This window comes from Argopecten irradians, chromosome 3, assembly GCF_041381155.1.
Source record: "Argopecten irradians isolate NY chromosome 3, Ai_NY, whole genome shotgun sequence".
In the NCBI taxonomy this organism is placed as follows: domain Eukaryota; kingdom Metazoa; phylum Mollusca; class Bivalvia; order Pectinida; family Pectinidae; genus Argopecten; species Argopecten irradians.
In genome coordinates, this window is record NC_091136.1 from 2,350,876 (window position 1) to 2,367,666 (window position 16,791).

General features: G+C 33.3%; 1 protein-coding gene across 3 annotated transcripts in view; it reads right to left on the minus strand.

Moving 5' to 3' along the window:
* Positions 1–3,609: 3,609 nt before the first annotated feature.
* Positions 3,610–16,791, minus strand: part of LOC138317271 (uncharacterized) — a 30,926-nt gene continuing 17,744 nt past the window's right edge. For 2 of the 3 annotated variants that reach the window (XM_069258829.1, XM_069258828.1), the window contains exons 3-5: positions 11,032–11,175; positions 8,063–8,308; positions 3,610–6,885 (exon numbers count right to left, since the gene is read on the minus strand). In XM_069258829.1, the coding sequence (XP_069114930.1) occupies positions 6,845–6,885; positions 8,063–8,308; positions 11,032–11,175 (431 nt within the window). In that variant the 3' untranslated portion in view covers positions 3,610–6,844. Of the gene's footprint in view, positions 6,886–8,062; positions 8,309–11,031; positions 11,176–16,320; positions 16,632–16,791 lie in introns of those variants that run through there. The other variant, XM_069258830.1, reaches the window with a different exon arrangement.

The following is a 16,791-nucleotide window of genomic DNA, read 5'->3' on the forward strand; positions in this document are numbered from 1 at the left end:
GGCCTAATGTATGATAACCATGTGACAATTCGTAACAAATGTAAATTACATTTTCAAAAAAATGTGGAATTGTAATGATCAAACTTTATACAGATTACATTTTAACCATGAAAGTAAGTAACTAAAACCCTGATTGGCCTTCTCGTAATGTACATTGTATGTCCCTAGATGCCAAATGTAAATTGTTACAGTGTACTACTTCGATCTTAAAGTCGTTAGCGTTATTATGACATTTTATGGCTGTAAATCCAATGTAGTTTATTGAAAGATCGACATGTAGTGATTAAATATATACAACTGTCTTATACAACATTTGGTATTGTAAAATTCAAAGGTTGTGGATTTTTTTTTATATATGCATAGGCCTAATGTATGATAACCATGTGACAATTCGTTAACAAATGTAAATTACATTTTCAAAAAAATGGAATTGTAATGATCAAACTTTATACAGATTACATTTTAACCATGAAAGTAAGTAACTTCGATCTTCAAGGGTAGCTATGGTGACCCCCTTATATCCCTACGGCCCAATAGTCCGAAGGCCCGTCAGCCCGAAGGCCCATTAGTCCTAAGGCCCGTTAGTCCGAAGGGCCAATAGTCCGAAGGCCCGATAGTCTAGGGGTGTAGAGATTGTGAGTGATTTGAACCCCTGGAGTATCGAGGATGTGGACATACCATGCAGTGTGTTTAGTTAGGTATATCAACATTATAACAGGGGCTGTGTCGGTTCATCATTTCACAAAGGACAGGTTCATATGCATCAAACAAGCCCAAAGACCAATATTTACTTCATCACCCGTGACCATAATCACTGACACGGGCATTGAGACAACATATTTGTATAATGTGGATAAATATCAAACAAGCCCAAAGACCAATATTTACTTCATCACCCGTGACCATAATCACTGACACGGGCATTGAGACAACATGTTTGTATAATGTGGATAAATATCAAGAAATAAACATGCATAAGGCTTTATTCATTAGCGGACAATACTTAGTATAGATTACAACTTGTGGACTCCCAGCGTAAGGAGTATACAATAATGGTACACTTTTGTAGGTACATCTGAAGCAAACATACCATTTAAAACATATCATAAAGTATACCAATACAAAAAAATAACAAAACACAACAACAACAGCACAACAACAAGAACAACAACAATAACAACAACAACAAACAAACAAACAGCAAAAATTAAATGCTAGAAACTGTATACGATCAATTTAAAAAGGCATTCGACTAAAAAGCTGGAATGCAAAAGGAGGTCATATTAAAGACACTTTAATAGGCGAGAACAAAATAGTAGAAAAGCATTTGATTTCTGAAACAATAAAGCTTTTTATATTGCTGGCAAATAGATCAATTAATTTACATCATAATATAGTAGAAATTATAAGTACATGTACTTTGTTTCTGATATAGTTTTTATATTGCTGACAATTCAATAAATCAATTTATAATATAACACCTCTGTAGCCCCATGTCAATGTAGAATTCATTAGAGGCCTGTGTGCGGGGGAAGCTATTCAACATAAATTAATGTAAGATTTGTGGAGGCGTTAGTGTGGCCGTGAATGACTATGACATGTATTAGCGATTAACCATTGGTATTGTATATGGTGGGTACTGGAATTTCAAGCACCTTGCTCTCAATTATAAATGTGTGCCTGGTGTCATATTTATAGAAATAATGGATATAACACGTCGAAAAAATTTGATGGAGAAACTGTAAAAGATGCAAGGTTCGGTTTTTTTCTTGGAATATAGGGCAATCGACGTGTGAAGTCCTATAGCATTTTGCGAGAGTTTGTTAATTATCGATGAAGGCTGGTAACAGACAGTAGTCATAACATTAGTGATTACAATACTGAAACAAAGCTCAACAGACGGTATAATGTGGCAGAAATTGATGAATCTTTCAGCATTGCTCTTTCTCTCGGATATGTATTCTTCTTCATCATTTCACTGTGTCGATCGCTGATCTGCATTTCTGAGAAACATCATTAGAATACGTAAGTGCCTTGGTACATCGCCAAGATGTTGTCAGACAAGCAACGCCCATTAAACATAAACGTTTGGAATCAAAATTATCTAAAATACAATCCCTTCTGAAAAAATATGGTATATCGACATGAAATATATTCATTTTATGGAACAGGATACTAGAATTAATAGTCATTTCAATCATGATATAGACGCGTTCATGTTTCGAAACTGCTTGAAAATTGTCTAAATGCATTTTATCGCCGACAGGTGGTGCTAGATAAAGTGCCACCGACCATGGTATACAATAATGACGTAAATAAACATAATGAGTTGTACTATACCTATCCGTGTAAAGCTTTGACAAAGATAAAGGAATGTCTGCCAATAATTAGATACGTAATGTATAAGCAAACAACGATAAAATTAATGGATGTATAAGTAATTCCTTATTGAACTGGTAGTTGCATTGATTATGAAATGTAGGCTTTTTCTGTTGGTCTGTATGAATCCATTTAAATTCTGACACGTATAGAATTTATGTCATTCCGGGTATCTTTGCAAGACGTATGAACTTTAATTTACAAGGGAGTTCCCACCACCAAAACAACCCCCTCCCCCTGACCCTCCGCACCACTTACATGTACTTCACAGTAAAGACAAAATAGCGGGGCTGTTCAATCATTTACCTCCCTATAACCTACTACAGTGTCAGACGCAGGATGAAAACAAACAAATATGCCCGAACATTACACCAAAATACCTTCCCAATTATTCGAAGTGAGGACAGATTTCTGATTGCCGATTACGATTAAGTTTCAGAAGGCTGGTGTTGAGAGCTATATGCCAAATTTTGCTAATTACTTATTCTGTTATGTAACAGCTTTGGTGTATTCAACATAGAATAGTAGTCCTACATTTTTTAAACATCAGGAGAAAAAGGTATTTTTGCTATCTTTTTTTCACTTAATGATTTTTTTTCTAACATACATTGGCAATGCTTTGGTGGCATTTAAGGTAACTATGCAAAAATCTAATTTACAAATGTTTAATGGCCATTTTCATTCTATCAAAAGTCATGATCATGTTTTCAAAATAAAATAGAAATTCAATCTTTTTATTTTTTTCCAGTGTGATCCATAAATTCGCTTTAACATAATTTTTGAGGACAATTAAAACGAATAACCCATACCATTGACGTCTTAAGATGTAGTTAACATAGCCCTGCGATTGTACCTAATGTCGACCAGCTGAGCTTATCATTATAATGATACACTTTGATATTGTTCGCAGTTATTTTACGTTTTTATGACAGTGGTTTGTGTATTACGTAAAAAGAAGATCGTTATATCAAGTATCTTAGTGACTTAATTAAATAGGTAGCCTTAATGACATGTCAAACTTTACTCATGTAGCGTTGATACTCTCTGCATCATTTAAACTGGTCATTTATACATATAACATATACACTGCTTTCAAATACAAATTTTGAATAATAATTACAAAAAATCATAATATATAGTTACATCACATTTATATATATGTTGTTTTTACGCTCTCGTTTTATTTGTAAGTAAAATACACAAGTCAAATAAAACTTAAGACGGTGCAGCAATGGTATTTTACACTTTTATTAAGAAAAAACAATATCTCATAAATAAACACGCACTGAACTAGTGAGTCACTTTGTAACAAATCTCAAGCTATTTCGGCTAGGAATATCGCTCACAACATCTTAGTGTAGAAAGCTAACTGAAAATAAAATAGAAGTGTTCTTTATGTTAAACTGTATATCGTTTATCGTCTTAGTCCAATTACTATAGTATGGAAGTGTGATTTTGATAAACTGAAATAATAAAATGTCCTATGCTTGGTTTGTTCGTGTTAAATGTTTACAGTGATCTGTTTTACAGTATCTATTACATTTTCATCACATAACAGCCCCACTGTCATTAGGCCCTAGGACACCACAAAAGACTTTACAACCACTATTCGCCATCACCCCTGTTGTTTTGATGGTATCTCACAAACCATCGTTTTTTAGTTTGTTTACTTTTTATAGCCCCGTTGGTATCTTTGTATACATATATGTGAGTAGTTTATTATCAGTCCACGGGACACGGAGGATGTCCGACATATTCGTTAACCCGTGTTGACATAGTCTTGGTTTTTACAACAGGTAAATTGTATTCTTAGTTCTTTCTTATGATGCCTCCTTTCACAGCATAGTATGTTCTAGTTTTGGGGAAGCGAAATCTGCTCATGTCTTTTCGCGTCGATACACTAATGTTATAGTTCGCATTAATACGAAATTGTTAGTTGCAGTTTACACATTAAACATTTATATTATTTGATTCATGATATCCGCTTATTTTTAACTTCAAATATTTTGATTATTGTTTGTACCTATCAATCATCTCATTTGATAAATACAAAACATGTGTTTAATGAACAATCATCCATGGCAATAGCAAACCATTGAGCGATGAAAGTTATTAGATAACCAAAACTTTGCATAGTCTATTAGAATAGTCGCTATATTTGACAACAGCAAAATGTCTTAAATACATGACAAGAAGGACATATTCTGACTAGAACCCACAATACATAGTTCAAGTGAAGACAAGAACAGAAATTATATTAACAGTGTTGAAATATAGAGGATATAATCAATGGACATCATAATACACTTGATGCAGTTGATTATAATTAATAGTTTTGAGTAGTATTTATCACAAATATAACCAGTTCAACCATGTCATACATGAACTACCATATCATACAAATCGTACCACATTCGTGTAATAACACTCTTGTGACGTCACAAAATGACGTCATAATAAAGTATATGGAAACCAAGGTTTCGAAGGTTTTCTCTATATATACATAAATACTACTTATGTGATTAATATAATCTCACATTCGTAAATTTTACGTAATATGAAATTATTAAAGTCGTAAAATAATTTGATATGCCACTAAAAAGCGCGTGACGTATCAAATTATTGAATTCGTTAAATACATTCCATATTACATACAATGTCATTCATAGATCTAGACTCTCTATATTTCATAGCTGAAACCTGCCAAAATCGATTGCCATATAAATCAATTAGCAAACTAATGAAGGATTTCTATATCAAAGGTACTTATTAAGGAGTATATATCAAGTTTTTATATTTACAAAATATAAAACATTAAAAGATATAATGTGATTCATCTTCTAGTCGTGCGATATTGGGCTTAACGATTCGTTCGAAGGGAATTACAGAAAAACAAACATGGGGTTGTGCGTAACAAATAACAAACATAACGCTCTCCCTGTTTTCTCAAATACGCATTCAAATAAATATAGGTCAAGTTTACCGATCATACACTCAAGAAAATTCATGTAAAATGCAAATATGTACAAAAACATAACAATATAAACGGACTGTGATAATAATAATATGGGAAGGAATTAGACAGAGGTATAATAATACATAATTATGTTATTAAAAAAACAACCAGTGTTTACACATCCTCGATACTCAAGGGGTTCTGATCACTTACGATCACAGAACAGGTAGAATCAGAAGAGCCGTATAAAGGTACACTGTGGTTGGCTGCGTGCCATTGAAATTACGGGTCTCTCTTTCTGTAGTCTTCAAAGGCCTGACCTGTGGTTGGTTCAGATTTTTTCTTTGAGCTGCATTCATTTTTACTATAAAATTGTCGAAGTTGTAGATATACTAAGTGATCGAAACCCCTGGAGTATCTAGGATGGTGTTTACCATGATATTGTCTTCGTAGTAAATAGAATGAACTTCAACATATGACTAAATGATTACAAAATGTATTGAAAATTGGACAATTATTTGGAAAGTTTCATTATTGCAGGAAAACCTTTCCCTCAAATCTACATATTTCATATATAAATCATCCTTCATCATCCTACAAAGGCTTTGTCAAGTTTTCGCCGAGGTCAGTTGTATAATTCCACCAGGTGCGTCTCTTTTACATTTAAACAGGTATTGTTTTTTCACTTTGTCGCTGAGAGCAATCATATATCGCTACCAAGGAGGAACACGTTAATTAAATATTCAGAGTAGCTAAGGCATCGAATGATAAAGTTTTCTTCTCATCCTTCCGCATGTTCCGATATTCCTCTGTAAGAGCGAGTGTGTGGGCAGTGTTCTTGGCTTCGTCCCCTTAGACACATTTCACACTGACGTTAATATTTTGGCTTACAGTATGTATGGTAAGTAATGGTTATGACATTCATCGTTGCTCTCTTTGTGCGGAGATTACTAAACAACCTGTGAAAACTTGGATAGCAAATGCTTTTATAAGAAATCGTCTTAGAAAAATTCCTCAAATATAAAAAAACAGAAAACATTTCACCTTCATTCATAACAACACCATTTTAGTGGGCACAACGATTTTAGCAAAAAATACCTTTGTAGACATTATTCCATGCGTTTTACAAAACAATGCGTTCTTTTCTTTTTGCACCTATGAAACATCTTGTTCTGCTCAATTTCTATGTTCTATGGAAATCAAGTTGCAATGAAAATGTCAGTGTAACATTTTAGTAAGATGAATAAAATGACAACTTTTGGAGCATCATTCTACAATAAACCACAATCCAATATACGATAGTATTGTCATGATCACGTGATCCGTATCGAATCACGTGCATTATAGACTAAATGAATTCAGTCTCACAGTGTCCGATTTTCGTTAAGTCGTACCGTAGCATCATGTCATGGTATGACGTCATTGCAGTGACGTGAAATGTGAAGGATCACTGACAACAGATTTGAAGTTATTCGAAGGAAACCGTCTGTTATGAATACGATTTTGCAGCTATGTAAGCGGATACTTCGTACACATCAGCTTGACAAATTCTGAAAAAGAAAAATAAGTTTTGAATCACTTTATGTCAAAAAGCCAGGAAAATCTATGGCTTTTTCGATACTTTTTCGAACCAATTTCCACAGAATTTTATCTGTTCATATCAATATTACACAGGGTCTCGGTCTTTTATCTCTTCCAATTCAACATTTTTATTTTAAAATAATGCGTCTTTATTGAACGACGATTAATTCCATTTTCTTATTGTAACTTACTAAACATTCATTCGAAAAGTCAATAACGGCTTATCTATCACTTTGATTTCTTGACACTAAGCAGACACTATCCATTGCAAAAAATAGCAATGCTTTAAGTAAACATAAAGATCCAAGATCTTGTAACGGAAACCAAATATACATGATACTTTTATCCAACATAGTAATCTATTTGATGGAACAGATTTTATTTCTCTCTCACGTGTAATCTCTTTATTAAAACTTCACCTTTAATGTCTGTGATGTATGCTATTTATACTTTGTACACAGCTGTAGGATGCACGTGTAAATCATTACCGCGCGTGCGATGGAACCACAACATCCGCAGCTGACATGATAGAGTGGGTATCAACCAAGTACAGTTGTATACCCATCGAATTTCATCACAGTCAATGCATTTATCTATATGTTGTATACTGATAAATAATAACCACTTTTAACATTCGCTGTATAAATATTTACGGTTTGTCGTATAGTTTGCTATTTGTCAGTCAGTTAAAATATAGTGTTATAACATAAGTATGATATGAACCACTACATTGTTTATTATTATTTATTTACATGTTACGGTCATTTGCCGCATAATGAAATGAGGAATAACAGTTTAGGTTTAAAGGTCTTACTGTAAACATATATATTTATATAAATACAGATATAAATATTTATTTTATAAAGCATTGGACCCACCTTATTGCAGGCACTGACCTTTAGAAAAAAAACAACAACTATAAACAAATAAGGTTACTGAACCACCTTGCGCACATTCCTTACAGGTGGCAATGCGAAGGACCATCTCTTTGATTTTAATATAATATGTTTTAATAATGGTAACATTTCGAACCGGATACATGTACATAGTCAATCTCTGCCGTGGTGCATTGCGTTCCCCACATTTGAATGAGAGATTGGTATATAATATCAAAATGCTCGCGTGCATTGAACGAGGGTAGTATACCTTCATAGTTCATTCTTCCATCAAAATCTACATCTACTTCACGTATCATTTCCTCCACCTCTTCCTGAGTAAGCTTCTCTCCGAGGTTCATCATACAAAGCCTCAATTCCTCAGCGTCAATGTAACCATTTCCGTCCCTGTCAAACATTTTAAAGGCTTCACGCAGCGCCCTCTCGTGGTCTTCATCATCGATATCACGACTCATAACGACGTCAAGAAAACTCTCAAAGTCCACAGAACCAGTATCTGAAAACGAATATAACAGTCTTTTGTAAAATAAAAATAGATAAATACAAAAGACTTGTTAAATATCACATTTCATATTAAAATAACCCTACACGAAGGCTGAGATATGATTGAATTAAAGATAATTAGCGAATCAAATAACCTTATCCTGTAAGAATAATTGAAACAATTCAAGTAAGAATCTTGTTATTATCTTAAACATCGTGAATACATCTGGACATAAGTTGGTTTAGTTAAACACTATTAATGTAGTTCTATCTCTAGACGTGTGACTTTAACATGTAAATTGTTTGCCTGGTTATATCTTTGCAGATGAAATACCTTTAAAAAAGGAGAGAAAAAACCTGCGGAAACGACGCAACGATACGCGATTGAGACATTTCTGTGACAGAATGAGCTTGGCGTAATTATCCTTATTCCCTTCTATCATTCTCACGTTATTCTGAACGTTTACACCTATCGAAAACCGATTATTAATGTACACCTTATAGTGACAGTATTATACTATATCATGTTTATTTATATATATCATTGGATGCAGGGCCTGAAATATCCTATAAATTCCACATTGTGATACTCAGTAGGGGAATGTTGGAGAAGATATTAATCAACGTTAACCTATCTACCAAACACAATTTAATTGACATCCGACAGACAGGCATATTATAGAAATATTTCCATCTGGTACGAAAGAAAAAAAGTTGCGTAATGCTCATATCATCGTTTGTGGCACGCTGTCAAACAAGAGTTTTCAGATAAAGATTATCAAAATCTAAAAGAGAGCCAAGTTTTCATATATATAATAATTTTGTTCAGAATCTGGCACATGATGTAAATTACATGCAGCATATGATGTTACTCTTAACCCATTAGCCTAGAAACGCCGTAGATGATACGTTTCCAAAGGTTTAGACACACAGACATGTATACATATTACATCTGATGAGCTTGTACGTGGTTTTTTATATTTATATATTATAGTGGGTACATCTAGTACAATCCGTAAAACCGGTTGCTAAATACTCCATGACACACAGGGATAAGGAATATTGCGCAACAAGATCACAAGTACAGTAAAACTTCATATTGATATATTTGCTTTTATACATATTATATATCCCGTTTTTGTATATTACCTCACTTGCGGATAGGTTTCTCTTATTGTAACGTCACTATTTGGGAGCAATTTATATCGTTTTCTCCGAAAAGTATGATGTTACGCTCTCAAACACATGACGTCACAATCAATACCTACCCGCAAAGGCAGATAACTCTGTAATATGCAAATACAGAATAATTACGAAAAGAAATTTAATGTTAATTATAAAAGTACTTTCAGGGAAACGAAATTTTGAGAGGCATAATACTGGCTCTTAAAACAGTGTTGTAAAGGACTTGTTCACAATGCTGCCTGATATTAAATATAACTATAACCATACTTAACATATATTTGAAACCATCTGCTGTAACAAAATCTTAAATGCTTGAACATTTGCCCAATATCATATTCAATATTATAACACTTGCAACGTGATAGTGCCGCACTTGAGCATATGCATCCGGCAACTTGAGATCTTGGCTGTCTCAGCCTGTCAAGTACAGACGAGGTGATAAAATAACACTCACTTTATTGAGATATACCATTGTAATGACCGTTGTTATTTAAGGAAAAACTGCTCTGATCGGTACCTAGGATAACATGTATGATCTTGATAAACGCCGTACGCGAGACAAACTGCATGTTTATCATCGTACATCATATGATATAACTGATAGCTCAGGAGTTTCAATTACGTGGTGATCTACCGAGAGATTGAGTCAACATTTAGAAATAGTTTGACAAAACATAATATAAATCTCTGATTTATATTAAGAAGTAGGTTGCAAAAGCCCTGCGGTCGTTTAACTACTGCTTGACGTCAAAATAAACGGATAGTTTCCTAATGGGTTTGCAGTTAAAATTTAAATATTGTGTAAGACACAAAAGATATGATTTCATAATTTCTTATTTTTATAACGTTTTTGAAACTTTAATGTTTTGTCACATTGGCCTCAAAGTTTCTGAAATCCTTTATAAAGTTGCCATACATGTATAAAGGAAACATTTTGTTGTTCTGCCATCTTGAAATCTAGAAATCAGGAATGAAGCGTTTTTTAATTTCAAATTTGAAGGCGAGAAATTATTTGAAAAAGGATTGAACAACAGGCATAAACTATGTGAGTTCTCACCCTTTGTAAAAGGTACCGTTTTGTATATATCTGACGTTACAGTCGTCACATTGTACTAGTGAAACACGCTACAGTAGTATGTTTATCGAACAAACTTAATAACATAAAACTGAAAAGTATATAAGGTGCGAAAGACTAAAAAAATGATGAAACATATATACAGTTCTGCTGAAAAGCTTCCTAAGGATTCTTAGATACTGGATTTGTTGAAAAAATGATAACAAGGCAAGAATTCTGTTGAATACAAAAATCAAATTAATTAATCACACCACCCTACACAATCAGAATTAGATAAACAAAAGTTAACATAAAATGAACTGTCCTAACTGTTAGGACACTCAATGTTTAATTAAGAGTTAATATAAAATGAACTGCCCTTGAACTACCCAAGCATGGAATCACGTACATAAAATAAAAAGAGGAAACTATCAGGTTGGAATATTATTCACGTTTCGTATGTTTAAAACAACTCGTCTGTCCTGTTGATATCCTACCTTCTGAGTCTATCTCGTCAATCATTTCCTGCATTTCAATCTCAGTAGGGTTGTGTCCTAATGCCCTCAATACCGCTCCCAACTTCTGGGTCGAGATGATTCCGTCATGGTCCTTATCATACATATTAAATGCCTCTTTATATTCTGTTCCAAAATAAAAAAATATGTTATCAAAAATATACTTTGATGTCATATTAACTTTCACATTCCAACGCAATATTTTCTATTTAAGGCATTATCAATGACGTAGATATGACGCCATCAATAATGTTTTCTTCCATGACGTCATCGATGTCGATGTAATGTGGCGGATTTCTTCGTACAAAGTTTGCAAATATTTGTATAAAATGAAATTTATTTTTAAAAGAAAGTCCGATAAATGTCAGTTATCACATTTAGCGAATATGGAATTAATTTGGTGATTGTTTCTTTTCGATTTTGTTACCATACAAAGATATGTTAGTGGTTTTGTCATACATACTACCGCATTAGGTTTTAGTAGATCACTGTGTCAACCTTTAGCACGCCGTCATTCGGATCAACCATCGGTTATAACTTGTAGTAATATAGTTATCAAATTAAAAAAGTGCTTTTCCATCTTCTCAATGTAAAAGGCTTGTTTTACGTTTATAAATAACAGACATCCGTGAGTCATATTTTAGTTTACCTGTAGCTTTGCCAATAATGGTACCGCTCATATAAACCGCGTAAATAAAACAAATATGCAGGAGGGAATTTTATCATAACTTAAATGAACATAATACTTGTACTTGTAAAGTATCACAATAGCAATACCAGGGTATATACACGTTTTGTGTTGTCATTTATAACAATATTACGGTATTAGAAAGGCCAACAGCTTCCTTATGATATACTACTTGATCTTGTAAAAGTGTCATAGTCATATCATCTAAGTAAGCCAGACGTAGACTTATCATTAGACCAGCTTTTTACCCTTTATTGTATTTATACACGAGATACAATTAGAAATGGCGATTATTTATCGGCATTGTCAACAACAGATCTTCAACGGTATTCATTGTACAGTTCATGCTACGTAAGATATAGATTTTGCCTAGTTTGCGGGCTTCTGAGTGTTAATTTATTTTCACATCAACAGTTGGTAAGATATAGTTAACTATCACCAAATAATGCGTCTGTATATAAATGGGACTAGAGGTTAGGGAAAGTAACGAAATGAAAATAACTAAGTATCTATGAAAATACCTTTTGTAACTTCACATCGAAATTTAATGAGTAACGAAGCGGTGGGGGACGGTGAGGAATTTCGTCATCTCAAAATTATATCACAATCGGACTCTTGTTCTTTTTGGTTTATCACATAGATAAGTAAAAAATTCCCGGATTTTCAACTAATATTTAAAGAAATTTAGTATGGGTTCAATTTAAGCTCAATGACGATAAAGTTAAGTGCTATTTTTTTCTAATTCCTCTCATACACTTTTTGAAACCTCCAAACAATTGTCTATACAGTTTTATTTCACCCCGTATCAACTTGACAACTTAGAATGTAACTTGGACCTATTTATTACCATAAAACTACTATTAGACCAAAAATGTATGCTTAAAGTAATGATTAAAGCTGGCTGATTTGGAACAAAGGCTATAATAATAAATATCCTTATGATGTTGAGCCGATTAATATAATGTTTTATGTATATAAGACCACCAACACCGTGGTTTCATGATGTTCCTAACAATACCTATACCCGATTACAACAAGGAGGTATAATAATCTACAACAAAGAATAATTACGTGAATCCAATCTCACGAACCAATGATACGATCACGGTTTTGTTTTTGTTTTAGATGTAAACCTTAATAGAGTTACATTGTACATTTGCTTCAATAAAGATAAAGAAAAAGACGTAAGCTACAAATAATAAAAAAGAATCATACAGGATATGTTAGATAAAACATATATTTCTATTTCCGAACAGTTTGAAGTATCATAAGGATTGTAAAAGGAAAGTCATTATGAGCTGATAATGGTTTTAAAGTACACAATGTAGTTCTTTGAAAATATAGGTTTGTTTTCTGAATGTCCTATTAATAGCCGTGGTTATTTTAGGACATCATGAGTCTAGAGTTGAATAAAGCCGGAGTATTAAAAAACCGCCGACCTACAGTCAGTCCATGACACCAATTATGATAGATTTGGAGCTTGCTATGTACCCAGCAGTGGGGGAACATTTTTACCACTAGCCGACCGCTGTCCCGCCTTATGTTGTTTCAAGATCAGATCCATATCACATTTTTTACGCGTACCAAACACTTTTGCCTCTGAAGAATATGGATCAACGTTTACAACAGGGTGAAGCTAGATAATTAAACTGTACGTTATATACACTAGAAACATGTCTCCTCGTGTATTGAGTATTGAATAACTAATCGGCTGTAGGATTGCATAGCTACTAGTAAATATTTTCTTTACGACGATTTTAATTTAATGCTGTTTTCTTTCGTTGCTTTTCATTTTTCATCATATATAAACTTAGTTGGGAACGCAATGTGACGCTCGAAAGAAGATCCACATATTTTTTTTTCATGCATTTTCTGTGTACGTTATTGCATGACTCCAAATCTTGAAAATGGTATCTGCTGCCCCAACTTCATGATTGTAAACACGACTAAATGCGGGGTCTTTATTGATGGCGGTAACAAATGGTCGTCACAATATGACAAGAATAAAAAGATATATTAATATGATCCAAATGAAAGTTAAATACATGTATAACATGTATTCGAGCTCAAGGACATTTTCATAACAATAACAATCTATTTTGGTAGACTTTTGTATTTTGCATTGCTTTTAATAAATGACATACAATGTTCCTATTGCCATAATACAATCGTGGATCTGACATATTTCCCTACGGTGTCTCTGACACTACATAATCTTGTAGTCTTGTAAGAACACTTCTACTATTACACACGGATTATTTTGACTGTACTCTCTTTTTCATAGACAACGGAAATAGACTATTTGACATATAACATGTGTATTGTGTTGACTCGATGTGCTGAGAACGGCTGTACACATAGTTTGATGAGGACTAGCATCGTATGGCGTTAACCAGATGGCGGATATGAACATCGTCATTGTATATTACGCTGACAGGTACGAGGGGGAGACTGTAATAACACAGACTACCTAGAGTCGTCTTGTAATAAGTAAAACAAATGAGAGTTACTCCACCACCAAATGTGACTTAGTACAAGCCACAATGTCAAATAGAAACAAACAGTTGACATACCGAGTGATTGATAAATGAATTATATTGTCACATTCAAATTCAATGAAGTGATGATACACGCAAGATAACAAACAGAAAATATAATTAAAAGTTTAGTATGTTCTAAACTAATAAAACAATCTTGGTTTTGGGCAGATGACCTCTTTTACACTTGGGATATACATATGTACTATGCTAAACGAAGATAGCCTTCATACAGTATAAATGCCAAATGATACATATTTTTGTGGGGGTGGTAGGCTTTATTTCGGTTTACACTGATAATGGTTTCTAATTTTTATTCTTTTTCTAACATGCAAATAAAGAATACCTGGGCATGATCTTTGTTCAAGGGTTAATAACAGGTGGAACAGATGAATATAGGCAGATAGGTATATTCCTGTAATATGTTTTACATCTAACGAGTGCACAAGAAACACTGACGTCACAAAATATCTCGCATTACTACGTCTAAGAACTATCAATTAGAAACATATGCGCATTGTTTTCCTTAAAACACACTGTAAATAGTTGGTTTCTATTTAATTTTCCGTAATTCACGTATTCAACTTTGGCTAAATGATAAAATTAACTGTTTAAAATGGTATCAACATTACCTTATTTATTGTTTAAACATATATTCATTCTTTTTTTGAAAATGCAACTTTATTTTAATACTTTTGAATATTTAATCTAATTCAACTATTCAGTATCTAAAAACTTAAGGGGAATTGTAAATTGCAGTTTCAAATTTGTTTTATGCATTAATGGTATAACTGTCGAACTGAATGACAACGACGGATATTCCACAACTTTATATTTTTTCGTTTTATTAGTTTAAACGTCCTATCAACAGCCAGGATCATATAAGGACGTGCCAGGTTTGTTAATGGAGGATAGCTGGAGTACCCGGAGAAAATACACCAACCAGCGGTCAGTACATGGGAACTGCCCCATATGGGATTCGAACCCGCATTCCAGCGGTCATATACCTCATTTTAAAATAAAAAAAACCATAATGATACATAAATCACGCTGTCACTGTATACATGGCGTTATTGCAAATATACTCATCATTAACTATTAACAATCAGTACACTATCAATTGTTTCTAAAAATACAACAATCATCTAAGGCAATTTACAATAACGTTTAAACTTTCAAAAATGGTCAAAAAGTTTTTCAGTTTAAAATTGCAAATTTCTATGTCATACGGCTACACTAAAAATATTGTAAAAGGCATTTGTAATAACACTATTTTGACATCTTAATAATAATGACGTAATAACCAATATATGCTAGCCCGTATGATATGTCCTATACATAAACAGTATTGAACGTATTGCCTATATTGCCATTAATTCTTCTGATCTAAAATCTGATAAAATCATTGTTTATGAAAATAGTTAAATTGACTTATCATTATGTAAACTAACAAAGCCAAAGTGACCTCTGGTATACTCTTAATGACTTCAGAGGTGTGAGAACAATTAATGATGCCATTATGGCCGACAAGAAAATGTCGAAACTATCAAGATCCTCCATCATATTGACTGACTTTATCAATATTTTTCTTCCCTAGTGCAAAAGCCTTTCATTTATATAGAGAATGGACGTGATACTTAAACAGATTTTTAGTATATAAGATTGTACAATTACTGTTGGTGCCGTATGAATCATTATTATTATCCACTAGTTAGTATCCACTTCTGGTATACTACAGTAACTGTAGATGATACTTGATAACTATATGAGTCCATTAGTATATAGTTAAAGAAGGGATATTAGGCTCATTAGCGGTAAGAATAGATACACTGCAGCAAGAATGTATACAGTAAGTATATATAGGACATCAAAATAAGTATAAACGATAGAAAAATATCATTGCATAACGTTTTTATATTTGTTTAATTATTGACAAATATTTTAGTTTTCTTGACGATGAACACCCTTTAAAGCTTATCATTAGTGGTCGTGATGTATTTCAAATAAATTTAATTCAAATATCAATGAATGTACATTTAAGCTTACCTTGTGGGTCCACTCGAAACATGGCGATTGGTTTCCGATCACAAACTAGACTGATGAACTTACGTTTTTATAAAATCCTATGATCTCTATTGAGAGTGGAGACTTTGAACCTTAACAATACATTGGTCCTTGCCTACACATTGGTAGTTTTCTAACCACCGTGTACATATGAACTCTAGCCTCTAGAACGAAAGCTATATACAACTCTGCATAATTAGCTAGCCATTGTGACTTTGATGTAGCAACTTTCATGCCTGTATGTGTAGCGCTGCCGTAGAGCCAAGAAAACTACCGCCAATCCATCAAAAAAGCTAGACAGTGGCAGCTAGGAAACGATCACATCAGCAATGGGATTCCTGCTGTGTTTCTAAAAACATTCACTACTTGGAGACAGCGCATCAAAATAGAATATCTCAAACTTCTGCACTCTATCTTCACATGGTACTATCATATTGTACTATAATTTGCAGC